Here is a 20,197-nt window from a genome sequence, read left to right as displayed (position 1 = left end):
ATAACATTGTTTTCCACACTATTTGTATTTAGAGGTAAGGATTGGCAATAGGTTTATTAGTATAGGCCCTTTTATTTTGACAAGACACCACTAGAACTGCATTATTATTATTTGATGATCGTAGCTTGCGCCCATCTTTAGATTTAGGATTAGATAGGCGTTTTTCAAACCCAATTTAAGTTCAATAAACACCCCTAAACTGTGGTCACTAGTCTCTGTCTTACTGATGCTACCATGCCTTCCTTACACTCCCGTAAAGTGAAGTTTTGTTACAAACGAGCACTGAAAATGCAACCGTTTAGGCTTCTCTATAGGTACTAGAAAGGCATTTGCCAGGCACTGCTATCATATGTCACGGTTATTTCAGCATTTTCACCTGTTGCCATCTTATTACCAGGTAGCACCATTATGCAAGTTCCTGGCAAATGCCTTTGCCATACCTACACAAAAGTCAAAACCTTTTAGCTTTGCCAATGCTTGTTTAAAACTTGTCCAACCTGTAACATTGTGTTGAAACTTTAAATTGGAAGTATAAAAATCATATCGTCACAAAGTTGTGATGTTTGATAATTCATTCTACTGTGCCTGTCTCCACGTTCTATTTTCCTTCGAAACATTGTTTTGATTGAGCCTTGCCACTGCTTTCACCTTCCTAACTCAGCGCCCATCTACTTAAATGATTTCCCTTCCTTTTTCATTTCTCCAATGCATACTGATGGTATCCATTTCAGATATGTTAGTCAATCCTATATACCTGCCAGCATCCAAAAACGATTCACTACAATATTCCTGGAACCCGGGAAGGCTCAGAATAGACAGTTCCGAATCTCACACCAGTTTCGGACTTCTGCAGCTATTTTCAACAAAGTGAAACCAATGCAATCGTACTTAATAAAGCTATTTAGTAAAGACATCTTTCTTGAAATATCTCGTTCAATCGGGACCCTGAAGACACCATCTTTCCTATTGCAATGACTATACACTCCGTAACAACAGAGCAATCCGCCTCCCGCTCACCACCACCCCTCTTTGAGGGAAGCAAAAGCTGTGGCGGCCTCAGAAAACTCTCATCTGATCAAACTATATGAACCAGTATTTTCAAAGCGAATCGTTTTGGCATTTGTATAGCCACTGGATAAGCATTCGTCAGGTATTAGCCACATATGCCCAGGTATTGGAACCCTATGTCTGAGAATCGTCAAGTGACCAGGGACTAATGAGTGCTATCCAGGCATCATTGGAGGAATTCCTACATATAGCTGTGTTTTTTGGTAAAAGCATTGCTGCATTAGATGCAGCAAAGGAGACGGCTGCGTCACTTGCTTTCTTTGGTTACATTGGTTCATCCGGTTATAACGAAAGACTGCTGCTCCTCCTCTTGGGACAATGTTATCAATTAAGACCTTTTTTTCTTTTTAAAAATCACTTTCCTTTTCTAAACGTCAGAAAAAGAAATGAATACTGCTTTTATTTATTTGTATTATTAATGTGTACGTTACAAGAAACCTTTTACACGAAAATTAGAAAAGTTACAATATCATTGTAATCCTATCTGAGTATGATCAACAAGGATTATGTCGTCCGCATAAGTGAGCCAACTAATTTTTAGAGTGCCTATGCATGGATTTTTGAAAGCTGATGTAAACAGGACTTCCCCCATTTCTGAGACGTTGAGGGTGAGACTTGAGGCGGGCCCTTCGGCTCTGTCAGCCAATAGAGACTGCTCAAAGAAAGACACTGAAGCTCAAATACAAACAACGGCTTCGATTTTATGAATACGAAATTCTGCTGAATGACGCTCAGAAGATGCTGCAGTTGGTGAACTCAAGAGATGTCTCCTCCTTCTGGTGTACAATTAACCATCTTGTGTCCCCATTGTCTAGCTCCCTGATTAATCCAATCGGGGAGCAAGGGTTGATTGGCCACTTTACGCAAGTATACAAAGGGGATACTGAGGAGGAAAGTTCCCATTTGGAACCAACTTCAGGACCATGGCGGTTGGTTTTTTCAGACTAGCAGATTGTTTCTCTAATCACCTGCAGTAAGAATTCTCGTGCACCAGGGCCCGATGGTCTGCCGAACGCAGTCTTAAAACTCGACCCTCAGTTGTGGGCGCACTCTGGGTTTTAATTTTTAGCAAAATCCCCTCACTAGCAACTATGCCGAAAATATGGACACATTTAATTATTGTCCCGATTTTCAAAAAGGGTCAACGATCGCTCCCTTCCAACTACAGGCCCATAGCACTTCTAAACATTCCGGCAAAGATTTATGCGAGTATAGTGCTGAATGAACTATCTGATTGGGCATTTGGTGCTGGAAGACTGGACCTGCTTCAAACGAGTTTCAGGAAGGGGACGGGCACGAATGCTAACATCTTTATTTAGGGAAATTGACAGTTTGGACAAGGTCCGGAAAGGTATTGAAAAGTGATCGTTGATGATTAGGAGGACATGAATGAGCTTCTGCACATTTTATGACGGAAGTTGGATGTCGGTGATAAAGGTTTTTCTATGTTGTAAAGCCATGTAAAATGCTGACAATAAATAATAATAAAATATTTTGGGTATGCCAAAGAAAGAAGCCATGGTTGGGTCGAGACCCGTCTACATAGCGTTTATCGACTTCACCATGGCATTCAATAGCATAGACCAAACCCGTCTATGGTCGAAACTCCGAAAATGGGGGTGTTCCGCTCACTTATTAGAGATTCACGTGGCCTTACACTCTGATACATCAATTAGAGTGTGCCTTAACGCCCAGGGCAAATTGTCATCACCAATTGTGACTATGTAGGGCCTTAAGCAAGGCTGTGTACTGGCCCCTTTACTTTTTAGTCTCTTCCTCTCAGATCTTGCCGAGATCTTTCGAGGTATCCCCAGCTTCTCGCCCAGTCTAGCCCATATGAGCCTGGACTACTTACTTTACGTGGACCATCTTGTCCTGTTTCATTATACTCCGATAGGGTTACAGCCCAGGCTGAATATGCAGAACTAAATCAACATAAAAAAATCAGAGATACTAACTTTCCGACCAGGGATGAAACTAAAATATAAAAACTTCCGCTGGAGTATCAGTAGTATGCCCCTAGAAAAGGTTTCAAACTTTTGTTATCTGGGATGCATATTACTTGAACTTCAGAATAAAATGGAGTTTCAAAGCTATCAGCGTTCCAAAATGTTGATGCTTGCTACTCAAGCTTGTGCCATGAATCAGAAATTCTCTTTGAGCCCAGTGCTAACATTTTAGAAGACTAAGGTTTTGCCATCTGGAACCTACAGGGGTGAGAACTGGGGTCTCCCTACACTCTTGGACTGTGACGCTGTGGAGGGTATGTTTTGGAGGAAGGTCCTACACCTACCCAACGGTGTTCCGGCAGCAGTCATTCGTTACGAGTTAGGCCTCCCCTTAACTGGAAGAATCTCTCACTATTGAATAATATCCTCTGTGCTAAGGAAGATTCAATTTGGTGGCTGCTAAAACAACTGCTGCATAAGAAGTCTTTGTCCAGCTTAAATACCTGGGAAACAGTGTGTTATTTGATCTGTGAGAGGTACAGTATTTCAAAAGATACTGCTTTTCATAATCCAACCACAATGAAAAGGAGACTTAAAGAATGGGATTGGATTGACACAATCAGTAAAGTGAGAACATATCACTTAAACGCTGATTTACTGATTCATGTTAGATCAGTCAGAAACCTGTCCTGAATACCTGAACAAGTCACCCTGTAGATCGTGGCAATCAAGGGTGAGGAGGCTACGGCTATATCTGATCCATTCTAAAGAAATTCTGGGTGCCTGGAATAAAGTTCTGAGAATCTTGAGATTATGTTGCTTCTGTTACCTGCCTGAAGAGGTGGAGACGTTGCAGCCCATATTACTGCATTGTAGATCACTAGAGGCGAGGCGCATGTCTTACTTTGGCCATCTTATTCCACCCTATAGAGTGTGGCAGCTCATCGTTAATTCTTATGGTCATAATGAATGCGTGGTGGCCATAATTCATTTTCTAAAGGAAGTTCTAGATTCTGGTAATTTGATAACATGATTGATTTGCTATGTGTTTTAATTTTTTTCTTTCTGCTTTTTAGCTTCCTTTTTTTCTCCAAAAAATCCATTTTAATCTGTATGTTTATTCTTTGCTTCACATGTCGTATTTTTTTATTTTAAATGAAATATTATCTTGTATGTTTTTTGTGTGCATGTTTTGTTAAAGGTTACTTTGTAAACCAAATAACAATAAAAAAATAAAAAATATGTCTGATTGGTGTTACGTATTTCTTCTTCATAACCTTTTCCTACTCAATGCACTATAAAATGTCACAATTGTGCCAATGACATTCAGTTTTTGTCCTAGCTCTCATAAGTTGGCTGACCCAACTTCTCCCATGCCTTGAGCAGATGGGTAGCTTGATTTGATGATTAACTGTTCTCAATTTAGAAATTCTGGTTGCGGTGCAGATTTAACCATCTGGCCTGAGTTTACTGTACCTAGCACACAATCCTTTGTTAAATGTCTAGAAATCCTTGTTGTGCTTTTTAATTTGAGGTTTTTCCACAAGGTGCCAGATTCTAGCAACACTCGAGCAGTTTTTTTTACTTTGAAGGTATATTCCTTTTCTTTTTCTCATAGTCATGGACAAAATGGCTTTCATGCTAGGGTGCTGCACCAGTGTGTTTCTGGCACTCTACAAATGCTTTCTCTCCAGACTGCACAGAGTATAGACCACAGCAGCAGAACTGAATGTTACATACCCATACCTACAGCCTGGAGACTTATCACACTGTCTTTCTTTGGTCACCTGTAATGTAACTAGTTTAGATAAATATTAGATAAACCGCATCGAGTTAGTTATTGTGCGAGTTGCACTCTGTCTAATTTATGGAGTACTCACCTTTCTGAATTAAGCTCAGCCGGTGTCGATCTCCATTTTCGAAAGTGCCTACAAACGTGTCACTTTCCGTTTTCATCAGCCCAGCGAGCCGCTGTACATAGAATTTATTGCTAGCGACAATTGAATTGGAAACACCTGCACCCATGAAATCTCACACAAGATAATGAAATGGTGGGAGGGATATGGTGAAGTCTATATCACAAGCTGCTATTGAAACATGGTTGGTTTCTACATTGACCATTGCTAGAAGCTTCACTTTTCTGCAACTTAAGATAGAAGCAATGCATACTTCAACACAGCTTGGGCAAGACCAGCCTCGTTTTGCTGATAAGTCTATAAACACCATACTTTTTAAGGCATTGCTCTTGGGCTACATTTGCTGAAGTAATGTTCAATGTTGGCAGGAAGTTAACAGAAAACTGTTTACATGAAGGCAGCTTTTACATGATGCCTTTCTACCCATTCTATTCTGCTTGTTTTAGAATATGTTCCTTTGAGTTGGAAATTGGTAAACGATAGATGATCGATTAGTACAAGGTGGCAAAAAAAGTAGTGGAACTGTGTAGCCAACCGGGACAAGATGAGGCAGACGGTCACATGTTAATGGTTTCTGGGTCAGAGTGGGTAGGTGGCCAAGTGCTTGGTGTGGGCAAATGAAGTAGGACCTCCTGTATTGATTTTTATTGTGCTCTATTTATTTCCACTTTATATAGAACTGTGGGTTTTGGAAAATTTTGCTCTTGCAAATTCTTGTAAAACCTTAGAAGAGGTGGCCGTTTAGATTTTTATTTGATTTTATATTGATTTACAATAGTGCCAAACCTTTTCTGTTTATTTCTGCAGTGACTGAATTGAAATAGAGTATGGAAATCCCTGTCTTTTTAATGTAGCACAATCAATTTGTTATATCTGCCTTTTTTCCCCTATATGGGCTCTGGGAGATGATTTGTAGAGGCAGGGTCCAACGTCAAGGTGGTCCTGGAGTAGTTGACTATTTTTCTTCTAAAAATTTGCTTTATTAAATTTCATCAAAATAAAACACTAAAACAAAAGGCAGCGTTATCTTAGCATTGAACCAGTGTTGTTACAGCAACCAGTTTCACAGGTTATCTCCGAGCTCCTAATACACCTAACACTAGAGCGTTATCCATCACAAACGGGTCCCACCCATCCAGTCGACCAAATACAATCCCATGTCTAACTATTGCCCCAATTCCTTGATCCTCATTGGAAGCTCGTTGGTCTAGAAATCAGATCGTTTTTGTATGGGCCATAAATGTCCTTAAGTCTGCCATGTACTGACACCATGCCCCTGTAGTCAGACTCAATATCATAGCAATATGTTATATCTCACATTCCAACTTCCCCTTAGTGGTAGGGGCCCCCTCCCCGACCCCATTGAAATGCGCCCCTTTGCTAACACCAGCAATAGCCCAGTCAGACGTCTCAGATGTCCAGGTATTTCCCTCTTGTAACCCAGTAGTGCCACTCTGGGAGAGACTTCTGTTTCACCCATGATCTCTTGTCACTTCTGATATATATCAGCTTTGCCACTGGAGCACACTCCCAAGCCAGATGTAGGTGGCCATTGTCGGACCACTATCCGGGTAGAATTTGCAGAGCCTTGCACGTGTGTATTAGGTTTGATACAGGTATTTTAAGTGGAGGAGTTTAAAGTGACTATTAAGGGAACCCTTTTTAGTTTTTACAAAGCACTACTTCCATACATCATCCAGAATGGGCTTACCCAGTGACTTCTCTAATCTATGATGAGCTTCCTCCGACCACCCCGCCATTTTATTTATAATTTCGGAGTATATGTACGAAGTCAGCTTTCCCTCACATTCCGCTTCAATGACTGAGTGCAGCAGGTCAGTTTTTTCCGGGTGGGCTGAGAATGAACCAAAAAGTCCTTTAAATGCGTTACAGACTCTAAAATAAAGGAAAATATCCAGTGCCAAGACATTACCCAGCTCCTTGAATTTGTCAAGGGATATTAACTGGCTGCAATAGATCTTGCAATCTAGTGAGTCCCAATTTGCCCATACTTTGAACATAAGCCTTTTCATTAGTGAGAGGGACCTATGGTATATGTGTGATGGGAAGCAGGGGTGAGAAGAAGGGGAGCCCTCCCATTGTAGACACTATTTTCGCCAAAGCCATGCACGTGCATTTCACCATATTCCTTGTCGTGCCAGGTCTGTGAGAACAGCTGCCCTTCAGAGTGGCATGGCCTCTAAGGCTCGCTGTATCTGGACATGAGTTCGGTCTGGGTGCGGGGAATACCATAGTGATAAGAACTGAGCCTGGGCATCCAGGTAGTAGGCCTCAAAGTCTGGAAGGGCCAATCCCCTCCACCCTGTCCTTTGAAGCCATGAGTTTCCCCCAGACCACTCTCGCTCGTTTGTCTACCCAAAGAAAACTAGTAATCATACTTTTTAATTTCTTGAAAATGGCCTCTGTCAACAACAGCGGTACATTAAGAAAGTGATATAAAAAGCGAGTTAACTGAACCATTTTTACAAGAGAGATCCTACCGTATAAAGAGAGTGGTAGCCTCGTCCACTCCGCGACTGCTTCCTCAGCCAGTTTTAACACCCTCCCATAGTTTTCCCTCATCAATACGTCAGGGTTCCTGCCTGTTTTACCCCCAGCAACTGAAATTCCATACCGTCAGAGAATGCCACCATGCACTATGTGAGCGGGAATAAGACTGATTTCCCAGCATTTATTTTAAAACCAGAGTAGCAAATAGTCGAGGATGTCTGCCATTATGGGTGCGAGATTGGTCTCAAGGTCCTTGACGTAGAAGATCATGTCATCTGCATACAGTGACACAACCAGCTTATGTGTATATAGCTGTACCCCCTATGTCAGTGCAAGACTTGTCCTTGGCCTCCAGGCCAGGGACCATATCTCTCCAGCTCTGAAATCTTTTCACTGGCTCCCCGTGGCTGCAAGGATCAAGTTCAAGACCCTTTGCATCGTCCACAAGGCTTTCTAGGTCCTGGGACCGCACTACCTCCAACTTTCTCTTCCTAAACATCATCCTTCTCTAGCTCTGCGGTCATCCACCTTCAACTCTCTGAGGGTCAGACGCTTCTAAAAGCAGAGAGTGGGGAGAAGATCCCTTTCCTCGGCTGGGGCCTCCCTCTGGAACCCTGCCTCTCTCAAACTTGATCAGAACCACCTCTGGTTCTGGAAGCAACTCAAGACCTTCCTTTTTGCTTCCTCTTTCTCTCTTCCTCTGCCCTGCTGATGTGACCGGACTACTCCGTGCACTTGTCACCTGGTCACCCACTGAACTCGGGCCCAGGCTCCTGCATGTCCAGTTGCCCTCGCACTGCCTCTGGGCCCCCTCAGCACTTAAGGGTCTGTATGTGCAACCCTACAGTCCCTTCTCACTGCACTTATAAACCAGCCTCTGGCAGCACTTATTGAGTTACCTGCACTTCTACCTCCACCTCCCCTAACACGTCTGCACTCCCTCTTCCCCACACTTGCGCGATTTGAATGACACAAGGCCTAGTACAATTGTTGTTTTGTCCTCCTCCTGTTTCCCCCTCCTTGTCTTGTCGCGCCTAGAAACGATTGTATGAAGGTGCGTTATAAATGACATATATCATGCAGATGGTGGTCCCGGAATATCTCGGCCAGGGGTTCTATTCCCAGTGCACCCCCGCCGCGTATTCCTGCCCAGTTGAATAGGATCGTAAAGATGTCTGTTAACGACAGGTTTTGCCATGGGCTGAGTGTATAACAGGGAGACCAGGGAGGTGAAAACTGTACCCACTCTGATCTTCTTGAGCACAGTAAATAGGAAGGGCCATTCTATAGAGTCGAAGGCCTTCTCCACGTCACGTAGGGCCGCCACCACAGGGATATTCGGGTCTATTGCAGACATCAAACCAAAGACCCTTCGGAGTCCGTAAAAGGTTGATCTGCCCGGGATACAACCAGACTGGTCCGCTCTAACACACTTGGACTTCATAGGTGTTAATTGGGTAGCTCAGATTTTGACCCGTATTTTGTTGTCCGTATTAATAAGGGAGATTGGTCGGTAGGCTGAGCATTCCGAGGAGCCCTTCCCCGGCTTCAGTAGTAGTCGACCGCCCGCTGATAGACTTGAAGGTACGTCCGCTATTAGCCCGTCCGATCATGGTGCCCCAGCCACGCCTGAATGGCTGCTAGGACCTCTTGTATCATGATGGGGTTATGCAGTACTTCACTTTCTATTGGAGAGAGACAATATTACGCAATTTGATCCAGATAGCCCTCTATCTCTGGCAATGATGTGTGAAGGACTGATATATATAGGCGGGTATAACAATCCGACATCACCCTAATGATCCGTGCATCAGTGTATTGGGTCTCCCCTGTATTGTTCCTTATTGTCCCTTATTGTGTGTATGTGCGCTTTCGGATTCTCTGCATTTACTATCCAGGCCATTGTTTTCCCCAGCCGTTGACCTTCCCCATATTGCCTCACTGCCGACCTCCTGCCCATGTATTTTACCTCCCTTTGCCCGGTCTCCTGGAATTGTGGTAATGTTTCTTGAATCAGGATAAAGGTCACTAGAGTTGTTTGTCTCATCCCCCTTTCCCTCAAGGTCTTTCAATGTTCTCTCGAGCGCATCTAGTTCCCTTCTGATGGTGCTATGAATGCCACACTCTTTGGCAATGCAGATCCCCCTTACACATTTGAAGGTTTCCCATTATGTGAGAGGAGAGACCACTGCATCTTCATTCTCCCTGAAAAATGTATTGATCCTATCTTGACCTTCAGACTTAAATACAGCATCTGTCAGGGCCCCACTCTTGGAATGTCAGTGTCTTGTGAACTGCAGCATCCCTGGAACCTCAGTGTGTGCAAACACTGGGGAATAATCAGATAATGTGCGGGCAGAATTTTACATTCTACCACCCACCTGGCCCCCCCGGCCGGACATTAAGATATAGTCAATACAGAAGCAAGAGTGATGGACTGATGAGCTGAATGTGTATTCTCATGCCCAAGAATGTCTGTCCCTCCATATGACAGTTAGCTCATACAACTTACACATCATAATATATAGTCTGCAGCCTTAGAAAGTGGCCTGGGCCCCTACCCTCCCTCTCCCGAGACCTATGCAATTCGGGGACCAGCACTGTGTAGAAATCCCCTCCCCATAGAATGATATTGTCTTTGTGTCTAAGTAGCTGTTCAGTCCAATATAGATATTCTAGATTGTCTACATTGGGACCGTAACAGTTAACAAATGTGAAGCTGCAATTGTGGCTAAAGCCTATGACTAACAGGCCCCTACCCTCAGTATCTCAGACAACCTCTGTGACCAGGAAACCCAATGATTTGTGAACCAGAATGCAGACCCCCCCTTCGAGTATGACGAGTATGAAGATAAGTATCGATGGCAGCCCCATGGTTTTGCAAATTGCGTTTCAGTGTCAGGGTGAGGTATGTTTTCTGGAGCAGGACAACACCCACCTGATGTCTGGCCAGGTATAACAATATCTGCCTCGCTTTTGAGAAACACAGGCCCCGGACATTCCATGTTAAGTGCTGTATCCCTCTAACATCAAGCATTGGTGTCTGCTATCATATCTTTAGTAGACGGATATCTCCGAGATCCCCTGCAGAATTGACCCACGAATCTGGGGCTCACTAGCTGTACAAAGCTCTGTTGCGCTCTAGTAGTGTAATGCTTAAACGTGACAACCACAGCCTTAAACTTAACGTGTAAACAATAATCTGTATTAGCCCCCTTTCCAAACCCTCCCCCTCCAACTCCCACACCAGAAGGCCTCAACAGGCCGGTACGTATCCCCACCCAGAAAACATCTTCCAACGGGTGCGCATTTCGCCTGGGAGGGCTCCCAAGAACCTATCCAATCCCCCGGATCCCCCCACTGCATTTACAACCGACAGTGGTAAAAAACCAGCAAAAGATAATAGGCCATTGCGTAATATGTATTCAACTCGCCCCGTGGCCTCGTCAATCCATGTGTCGGGCCAGCGAAGGGCATGCTCTGCCCTGAGCAGGAGATTGAGGCAATCGCGGCAGCAGTGCATCCAGGAAGTCTCTCGCCTCATCCGGAGTTTGGAAGAACTGAACTTTCCCTTTATACTCCACTCAGAGCCTAGCTCGAAAAACCATGGCATACTTTAAACCTCTGTCTCGCATAGTCTCTGATGTCCATGTAAGATTTCTTCGAGGCTTGAACCTTGTTTGAGAAGTCTGGGAAAATTCAGATTTGCTCTGTAGTCCAGGTGACACTTCTCCCGGGCCAGGCACAGCACGGTATCCCGATCCCTATAGTTAAGCAGACCCGTTATGACCGGCCTCCCCGGCGCCCCTGGTATGGGCCGCTTACCCGGGATTCTATGTGTGCGCTGTGAGGATCTTGAGGCTGTCCTCCCTTCCTTTCCCCCCGATATGCTCTGCTCAGGTGGCCAGGGAAAGGCCATTGCTTTTGGATCCCAACCCTGGGCGTGAATATGCAAGGGAGGGTCACCTGGGTGGAGGAGATTTGGGGAGTGGGGAGAGGACATTCTTGGGTGAGACATGTTATGCCCCATTCCCTTTTCACAATGAACCTTCAGTCCCAGCAGCCTTTATAGGTTACTGCCAACCCTCCCCCTTTCCTTGCTTTCAAAATAACCCTCGGAAATGCCATTATTATACTGCGACGAGGAAGAGATCAACTAGGAGGACACCTTTTTTTTGGGCAGGTTAAACACACATCATCCTCCTCTGTTTTTTTCAGAGAAATATCAGGTCAATACCAACACAAGAAGAATGAATTGGGAGCTATGCATACTTCCATTCATTCACACCACTATGGTACTGAGACAAGTAAGAGGACTTGGAGGAATACCACTGCAATAGCCAGGCATGTCCAGCTAATAGGCTTAACTATGGTCAGGCAATTGAAGACAAGGGGGGTCATTATGAGTTGAGCGGTAAGGGATTACTGGCACCGGTAAGGAGACCGGTGCCAGGATTACCGCCCAATTCTGAGGTCCCTTAGCAGGAACCGCAAGGGACGTGTGGTCGGACCACACGTCCCTTACGGTTCCCTTAGGGGACCAGGCCGCTAATTATTGGCCCGTAATTAGCGGCTTCCCCATTCCCATTGAGCCCTATACGGGCTCGAATGGGAATGGGGAATGGTTAGTTCAATGGGGACTTATCGGTCCCTCCAGGGTCGGAATGCACCGGTAAGTCCCCATTGAACCAGACCGGTGCCGGACCCGGTATTGGAGGCAGCCATGGCGCAAATACCCCTTGCCTTGTGTCCACAGCTGGAGCTGTGGTACACTGAAGGCTCCCGAGCACAGCAGGCTGCTGGTAGCTTCCGCGAAAGAAGAGTAGAGCTACGCGCAACAATCGGCCAGGTTCCAAGACAGCAAGCGCTACTCGCCGGTCTCCGAGAAGCACAAGGGGAGCGAAAGGAAGCCGGAGAGGAGAAAGAAAATGCTCAGGGGAGCCCCCGCATACCATTGAGTGTAAAGAAGAGAACGCTTAAACCGGGGCACTGCAGGTGCTGCAAGCAGGAATATGGTGATGCCGAACGGACTGAAAATTATGGCGCAAACTTTGAAGCTGGAAGAGCTGATTCCTTGGGGTAAGGAACCCTGAGGCGCTTTGAAACTATTTTGAACCTGGGGAAGGGAAGCTGGAAAGTAAGCTAAGAGCTGGAAGAAGCTCAGAAATTTCTTTGAAACACTGTTTATTTTGTTGCCGACATCCCTGCACATTGTATATCTTTAGTTGTGAGGGAAAGCATAGGTTTTGGACATAGACAGACTTTTGAGTTTGAACTTTGACACAGACTATACTTAGTTTCTTTAAGTAGAGAAATCCAACCTTAGTATAAGCCACGTTGGGCCTTGCTCCATCCTGACATTTAGGAAAAATAATCAATTTTATTTAGAACATTGAATCTGTTGTCTGTGTCTTACTTCATGATGCCTTTACAGCGCTCAACTAGCAAAACTGAGTTGAAACTGTCTGCACCCAGAACGTCCTTGAGAAGTGATTCCACTAGAGTTTCCATCAATCGAGTATCACTTGCATCGGGTATTCCAACAATTCTAACATTATTTCCCAGAGATCTGGACTCTAGGTCTTCCTGCTTGTCTACCTCCTTCGTCGTTGATATTTCCTCATCTTCCAAGGATGATATTCTGTTTTCTGCTTTGTCTAGACGAACCTTCATATGGTCAACTTTGCACATCAGAGAGTCAAGTTTGGTGTTTAAAAAAAAACAAACTTTATTTAACTTGCACAGAAGCACAGTGTTGCACAATCATACTTTCCATAGATAACATAGCACAGAAAGGTATGTCGGCTAGCATCATTGAGAGCAGCTTGGTGCACATACTACTTACAGTACATTTATTTCATCTTCCTCCCCGCCTTTATTCATCAAGTATTGTTGGAAACCTCCCACTATATCTCTCGGTCGGCTTGATAGAGGCATCAAGCTAGCGTACACTTCCTCCTTATCATTTGCCCAAATCATATCTTCGAGGCAGTCATCAAGCGTAGGGGCCAGTTTACTCTTCCACCTCATTAATATATCCCTTTTAGCTAACAGCAGGCCAATATTTAACAGTTTGCACTTCAATGGATTCAGCTTATGCACATAACCAAGTATACATGTTGTGTGTTCCCATGCTATGGGTTGGTCCACCATCTCTTCTAGCGCTCCACATATCTTGTCTCAATAGTCCGACAACGTCCAGCATGACCACAACATATGCATTATATCGGCATCCCCGTCTGCACATCTGGTGCATTGTCCCCCCGAAATGGGGTACATTTTGATTGATTGATTGTAAGGCGGGCTGGGGTGAGGTGCACTGTGTTCAGGATCCAAAAGTGTATCAGCCTGTATCTGGAGTTGAACATGATCTGCCTCGTCAGTCTACATATTTGCAACCAGTGTATTTCAGTAAAGATAACTCCCTGGTCTTTCTCCCATTCCCCTTTAATGTCCAGTGTTTGTACCCCGTTGGCCGTCTGAGCTAGTTTATACAGTGCCGAAGCCGACTTCCTCGTTGTACCTGGTGACAATATGTAATTAAGATTTTGGGGAGAAACCGGCTCCTGAGGAAATTCAGACCATGTCGATGGCACAGCTGAGCAAAGCCGACAGTATTGAAGTTTCTGAAGTGGGGTATCCCCTAGATGTACCTTGATCATGTCCCAGGTTAGAAATAAGCCCTCATGAAACAAGTCACCCAAGTTCAATATGCCAACTCTGTGCCAGTGTGCTGCTAGTAATGCATCCCTTGACGGGCCCCAGATTGGCATGTCTGGACTATATAATACAGTATCCCTGGGGTTCTTGACTAACCTCCCAACACCCAATGTATGGTATAATATGCCTGAGCAGCCAGGTAATATAGTTTGGAATCAGGGGGTGTCAGCCCTCCCTGCTCATACAGCAATGTGAGGCACTTCCAACTGACCCTTAGCTGCCCCTTCCATACGAACGAAGAGCATGCTCCGGTTATTTTAGTGAAAAACGCGGTGCCAGGCCACACTGGTACATCACTAAAGAGATAAAAAAAAGCTTGGCCAAAATAATCATTTTTATTAGTGCTGGTTCCACCGCTCTAATTTGTCGCACATTGCATTGACCACCGGGTCATAATTAAGGGACCGAACAAGGTTTGGTGATTGAGTGATCTCGACCCCAGGATATTTTATATTTTGATGTGTCCATCTCAATCCACACTTATTTCTTGGTTCGGGCGTGCTGTCTGTTAATGGGAAGACCTCAGATTTGTTACTATTCAAGCGTAGTGCAGAGTATTTCCCGAACTCATGGACCGCAGCTAGTATCCTCTGCAAATGTTTCCCAGGATCCTTGATATCAAGTTTGGTGTTTAGTGAATGTAACCCAGCTTGCAGCTGTGTGAACATCTTTCATATCGCAGAGAACTCCAGCAGACCCATTTGTGTGCCCTTCTTGAGCCTCCGGTAGGGCCGCCCTCCCCCACAGCCTTCCTTTACCGCCTGGGGTTGTCATCTCAAAAAGAGAGTTTAGATTGATGTTAATCAGTTTTCCCCATTTGGAACCCTCGTGGATCAGTATGCCAGGTGGTAAAATCTTGAAGTATTGAGCTGTGGTTTAGCAGAGAGGTCCCCCCATCCACCTGCACAGAGTACCAGTCTTAGTTGCTGACAGGGTCACCGATCCGCAGAGCGGGTGGGTCCCCTGGTGGCTCTTCTCCTATTCCCTTGCAGGCTGCCAGAGCGGCTCACAACAGAGTTAAATGTAGCAGCCGGAGTCCAGCAGGGTATCCTCCCATGATGTCTATCCAGCCAATCAAGGAGGCACACATTTTGCATACTTTATATTCCGGCCACGCTTCTATTATGTCGCTGTCCTAATCACAAGGCTGTAAAAAGCAGTCACTGGGCTCACAATTGGATCACCACAGCTCCAGTCCTCTGAGGCTGCAACATCTCAGTTCTAGCGCTGCTTGTGTCAATACTGTGATTTTCCTTTCTCCCTGCTTTTTTATGCTGATCCAGCCACGGTGCTAATATTGGAGGCCTGCCCGCTCGAGCCGTCACTCACCGCCTCAGTGGTTTCTGCCCACTTTCCCATTGCTTCTTTTCTGTGGCCGGCCATTGTCCTGGTGAAGGGTGTGGGCTGTGGCCAGTCCCCAGCCTGCTCGCCAGTGCAGTTCCAGCAGCTTGAGTGCTCCCGTGGGGCTGATGCCCTCCTCCCCCGTGGATTGTGGGACCTCTGTCACTTCGGCGTCACTCACGCGCTCTGTCGGTCTCTGCTCTCTGCCACCAGCCTGGTTTACACGTCCGGGGGGGCCTCTGCCAACGCCATCCAGCACCACCGGATTGCAGGTCTCCGTGCCACCCTTAATCGACGGCCTCACCTCCTGCAGGCCACCCGGGCCCTATGGTGGTTGGACCTTCCAGACGGAACTGGAATCCCGTTCCGACTCTACTTCGCTGCGCCGGTCTGATCAGCGACTGCCGGTTACACCTTGGGATGGCCACCCCTCTACTCGACTGCCGGTCACACTCCAACGAGCTTGCAAGCAGGGCAGTTGGCGGTCTTCCTCCGTGACCACCCATTTCACGTTGCTGATCGGCTGCCTCTCACCAACAGATCAGAGGCGCAAAGGATGGCCTCCCCTGGGTACTTTGCACTGGTGGGCTGCACACCGTTATCTGCTTTGCGGCTAATGCCAGGTTTTCCACACTGTTCCCCTGCCGCACAAGACTTTCCCCCACCTCAACTGTGGGTTTAGTCTCACTTTCTCTGCCGATATTCTGGATAAAAGACAGGATTTTGTAGGGGTGTCACAGAGCTCAGGCAAGAGCGGCCATCTTGGTTGGGCTCTCGTGCACCTCCCCGTCGGAGTAGTTGACTTTATATGGACAATGCATGCTTGAGTTTGCAAACAATTGAAAACGGAAACACATTAATACCAAAAAGGAAAATTGTTCTAAAAAATAAGGTATTTGTTTTTGCCCTCAAGTTTCTTCCAGGGCTTTTAAGAAAAACAAAATAGATGCATAATGTGATGAATATGCATTTCTACACTTGAACAGAATTCTTTACAAAATGTGTCTCTTTACGCACGGCAAGCCCCCCTGTAATCTCCTCAAGCGACCACCACACAGAAGCGTGAGAGCAGCAAGTATTAAGGTCTTAATCATTGTTTGACTGCCTGCCAGATCAGAAGAAGCTCAAGTGACTTGATTAGTATCAAAGAGCCTGTGAAGTACAAAGAAGAGGAATGCTTAAATTACTAAACTGGAGAACTTCCAGCCCTTTAAGATAGGTCATCAATACATTTGAGAGGAATGGGGATGCAGAGGTTACTCAAACATCAATAAACGAAACGACTCAGGAAGTTGGCAAAAAGATAACTGTTTTAATATCAATTGTATAAAACAGGGAGTACAACGGACATCAACGGACGTCTCACAGCATGATCTCAACGAACTTTATAAAAAAGCACTCCTTTAAACTAAAATCTCGCCATAGGTGATGTCATCCTACGTGGCAAACTACAAAAACCAACTGAAGGGAGTGATAGGGTCTAAAGGAATATCTAAGTATACAATCCATACTCGTCTGATGGGCATGAGAAAGGTGATAGGTTTCTTAACATCGGGTGGGGCAACTAAGCCCTTCCCTCAAAACAGGTCACTATGAACGTCACTAAATACATGACGTCCTATTGGCTACCTAACTCTAGGACCCCCAATCATGCGATCCTCTATCATTGGTTGGCTTCTAACCTCTGTCTGCATCCTTCAGCCCACGCTAGCCGCACGCAGGCCAGACTACCAGGTGCTGGTGAGTTAGTCTTAAACATCCGCTTCCCACCAAGTAGAACATCATCCATCATCACCCTCAGTTGTCGGTTGTCAATTAGGGCCTTTGAACTTGTCCTTGGGAGTGTTCTTTAGTTCTGGAAGATACAGGGGAGTAGAGGCATGCTCTGCCCTCGAGCCTAGGTGTGACCACCCTGCTCGTCCAACTCCTTCTCTCCACGTGACTGAAGACCACAAAATTGAGCTTTTAGTGTATTAAAAAGACTATTTTCCTATGAGCCTCCGACGTCTTCCTTGTTCTCTCCAAGCTTCTGAACAGGAGGTTCATTCCTTCACAAGACCGTAACTAATTTCTGTTTTTCTCAGCCAGATACAACCTTGGCTTCATGGCTCGTTCAACCTCGCCTTTCTGAACTTTGTTTGTAATCCATTTGTTTTCTTACTGCGCCACACTTGCAAACGATGTCCTTTCTCCTTTAGCTCAGCTCTACTTATAGTTCATAATGGGGCCGTCCCTTCTTTACTTATTCCTATGTATACATATATTGGCGCTTGCCGCAATCTATTCACTATAAAGCTAGCCTCATGAAAACATTGTCTGCTTGCGTTACTTTGCATTTGTTCACGTGTAAACTGGCTTAATATCTTAATCGTTTCTGTAGCATAAGCCTCTACATCTTGAGCCCAAGATGTTGCTTATCTTTGATACTTTCTTGATGCCTTATTGAATATCTGCACTCTCTCGTCTCAGTATCTCTTCTATTTACATCATCTCAACTCTCGCATGACGTCACCAATCTGCTTCGTCAGTCCGGTATCCTGCTTCTTTTGGGATTTCGTTTAAACAGCCATCATTCTGTCTTGAATGAGGGCATGGTTTTCTCAATGGGAACTTAGCCTCTAGGATTTCCTTTGGCCTCTGTAGTTGTAGTTGTTCCATATATGTCACATACTCTTGTTTCCAACATATAGGCATTCAGGGCAAAGCTCCTTCTCTACATTACAAAAAGAAAAATTCTGAAATGGTGAAATTGGTTGTGAAAAGTGGAACTATTAACAGTAAAAAGCAAGTGTAGTGAAATTCAGTTTCAACTAGTTCTAGCTCTCTTCGACTTGTGGCTTTGCTCTTTCCCATTATCAGCACACACCCTCCATCACCTTCAAGTGAGCTTAGATGGGTGTGCAGCTTTCAGACAGTCAGTGCAATGGGCAGACCAGAGAATAACACTGCCTGTGAACAATTTTGGCTTAATCAGTTTAGGAAACCGCTGCCAGTACTGGTTGCTACACGATGGTGCCAGGTACTTACATGTTGGTAACAGATAAAAGAAGTGAACCGACCACTGCCATTTCCATTCAGCACATGCTAATGGGTGTTAACGATTATATATTTATTTATAAAATGCGTATTTTCTTTGTGATAAACTTGCATTTCTGCTGTGTCAATTGCACTTAATTATCTTACAGAAAAGAGGACCTTATTAGGGCTGTGGAAGAAGATATTGAACGTGAGAAGCAAGCAGCGGATGGCATCATTAGAAATATGTCCCAGGAAAAACAAGCCACATATTTCCAGATGAAGGTTACAAATGAGAAACTTCTGATGGTAAGTGACCCTCTCGTAAGGGTTTTGTTCTGCTTTGCAATTAAGTTAATTGAAGTGTGCAAGTTATATTTATGCCCAAGTTATATTCATGCTCTGTAGAAACCTAGCAATACATCTGATAACTAACCGAGGCAGCAAAAGGTGGAGTCAGCACTTTTTTCCATACAGCTTTGCAGAAATAGACAAGGAAACTGGTTGAGTATCGCTGTCCTAAAAATGTGGCCCTTAGCTCAGAATCCTCAGGGTTTGTATAGGGTTTTACACAATGGGTTTCATACAGAAAAGTCAGTAAGATACAATTAGTTGGTTATATTAACAATGACCCTCCTAACAGATAATCCTCTGGCTTGATGGGCATGACATTACAGCATCATGTGAGACCTGTATAATTCTACTCTGACTACCCATGTGACACAACCACCTTCTGCAGTGGACTTTTCCATTATGCATTAGACGATCTGGTCTGGTGACTAGCACTCACGTGATCACTATTTCAGCTCTCAGGCGAGAAACTTCACCTTCAAAGATGGTGTCTCACTCGTTACTGAAGTGTGCCAGTGTCCCAGGCAGACACCATCACCCTGGCTGCACAGAATTCCGAGCTTTCGTGATCGCCATTCATAATTGCCCAGGTGTTTTTATTTTGTCATCCTTTCAGGCACTGCTATGGTTCTGCTCTGCCCATGTATGGCCATGGATCTGATAGAAATATAAAATACTATCTGCTATGACTCCACAGAGTTGTTGGACTGAATTTGTTGAAGATTTGCCACACATGATGATTGTACCCTCTTTTTTTAAAGTGCTCATTCACTGTTTTGGTGTTGGACTTTCCGGGGCTCATTCGACCGTCCGTGATGCAGGCAAGAAACATTTGTGTCACCATCATGTTGAGAAGAGTTTCTCAGTTCATTCACTACTTTATACACAAATACAACCTTATGTGTGATTGGGTTTCAACGCTAGGGCTTCTGTGAAACTACAGGTACCATGCTGATCAAGGTAGCAATAACGTTATCACATGTTTGCATACCCTGGTGTGACATCACTGTGACAAAGGGTTTCGGGTTTAGAACAGTTCCAGAAAATGTTGTTACTTTGATAGTAAACTTTGTAACTGTTGACTGTCTATAGAAATACGATACTGACTGACAAAAACTTGTATATTGCAAACAAAAGGATGAGCTATCGCATCCCTTCACTTGCGTGACAAAAAGTTGAGCTTGATTCACAAAGGGCATCTAAATGTGTCCATTATAGATGTGCTCATTTTGATTTCCTTTTTCCACCTCTAGGTGTGCAAAATAATGTTGGCAAGCTACAGGTTTCAAGATTTAGGGTGGTTAACATTTTATAAGTATAACACTT

At 44.8% G+C, this 20,197-nt stretch overlaps 1 protein-coding gene across 1 annotated transcript in view; it reads left to right on the top strand.

The window, feature by feature from the left end:
• IFT74 (intraflagellar transport 74) overlaps nucleotides 1–20,197 on the top strand; it is a 1,698,810-nt gene that overhangs the window by 786,276 nt on the left and 892,337 nt on the right. Inside the window, exon 9 of the mRNA XM_069630923.1 lies at nucleotides 18,691–18,829. Within this exon, the coding sequence (XP_069487024.1) occupies nucleotides 18,691–18,829 (139 nt within the window). The remainder of the gene's footprint in view (nucleotides 1–18,690; nucleotides 18,830–20,197) is intronic.

The sequence above is a fragment of the Ambystoma mexicanum genome, chromosome 6q (genome assembly GCF_040938575.1).
Source record: "Ambystoma mexicanum isolate Mex_15411 chromosome 6q, UKY_AmexF1_1, whole genome shotgun sequence".
Lineage (NCBI taxonomy): Eukaryota > Metazoa > Chordata > Amphibia > Caudata > Ambystomatidae > Ambystoma > Ambystoma mexicanum.
This window is presented reverse-complemented; position numbering and strand designations above follow the sequence as displayed.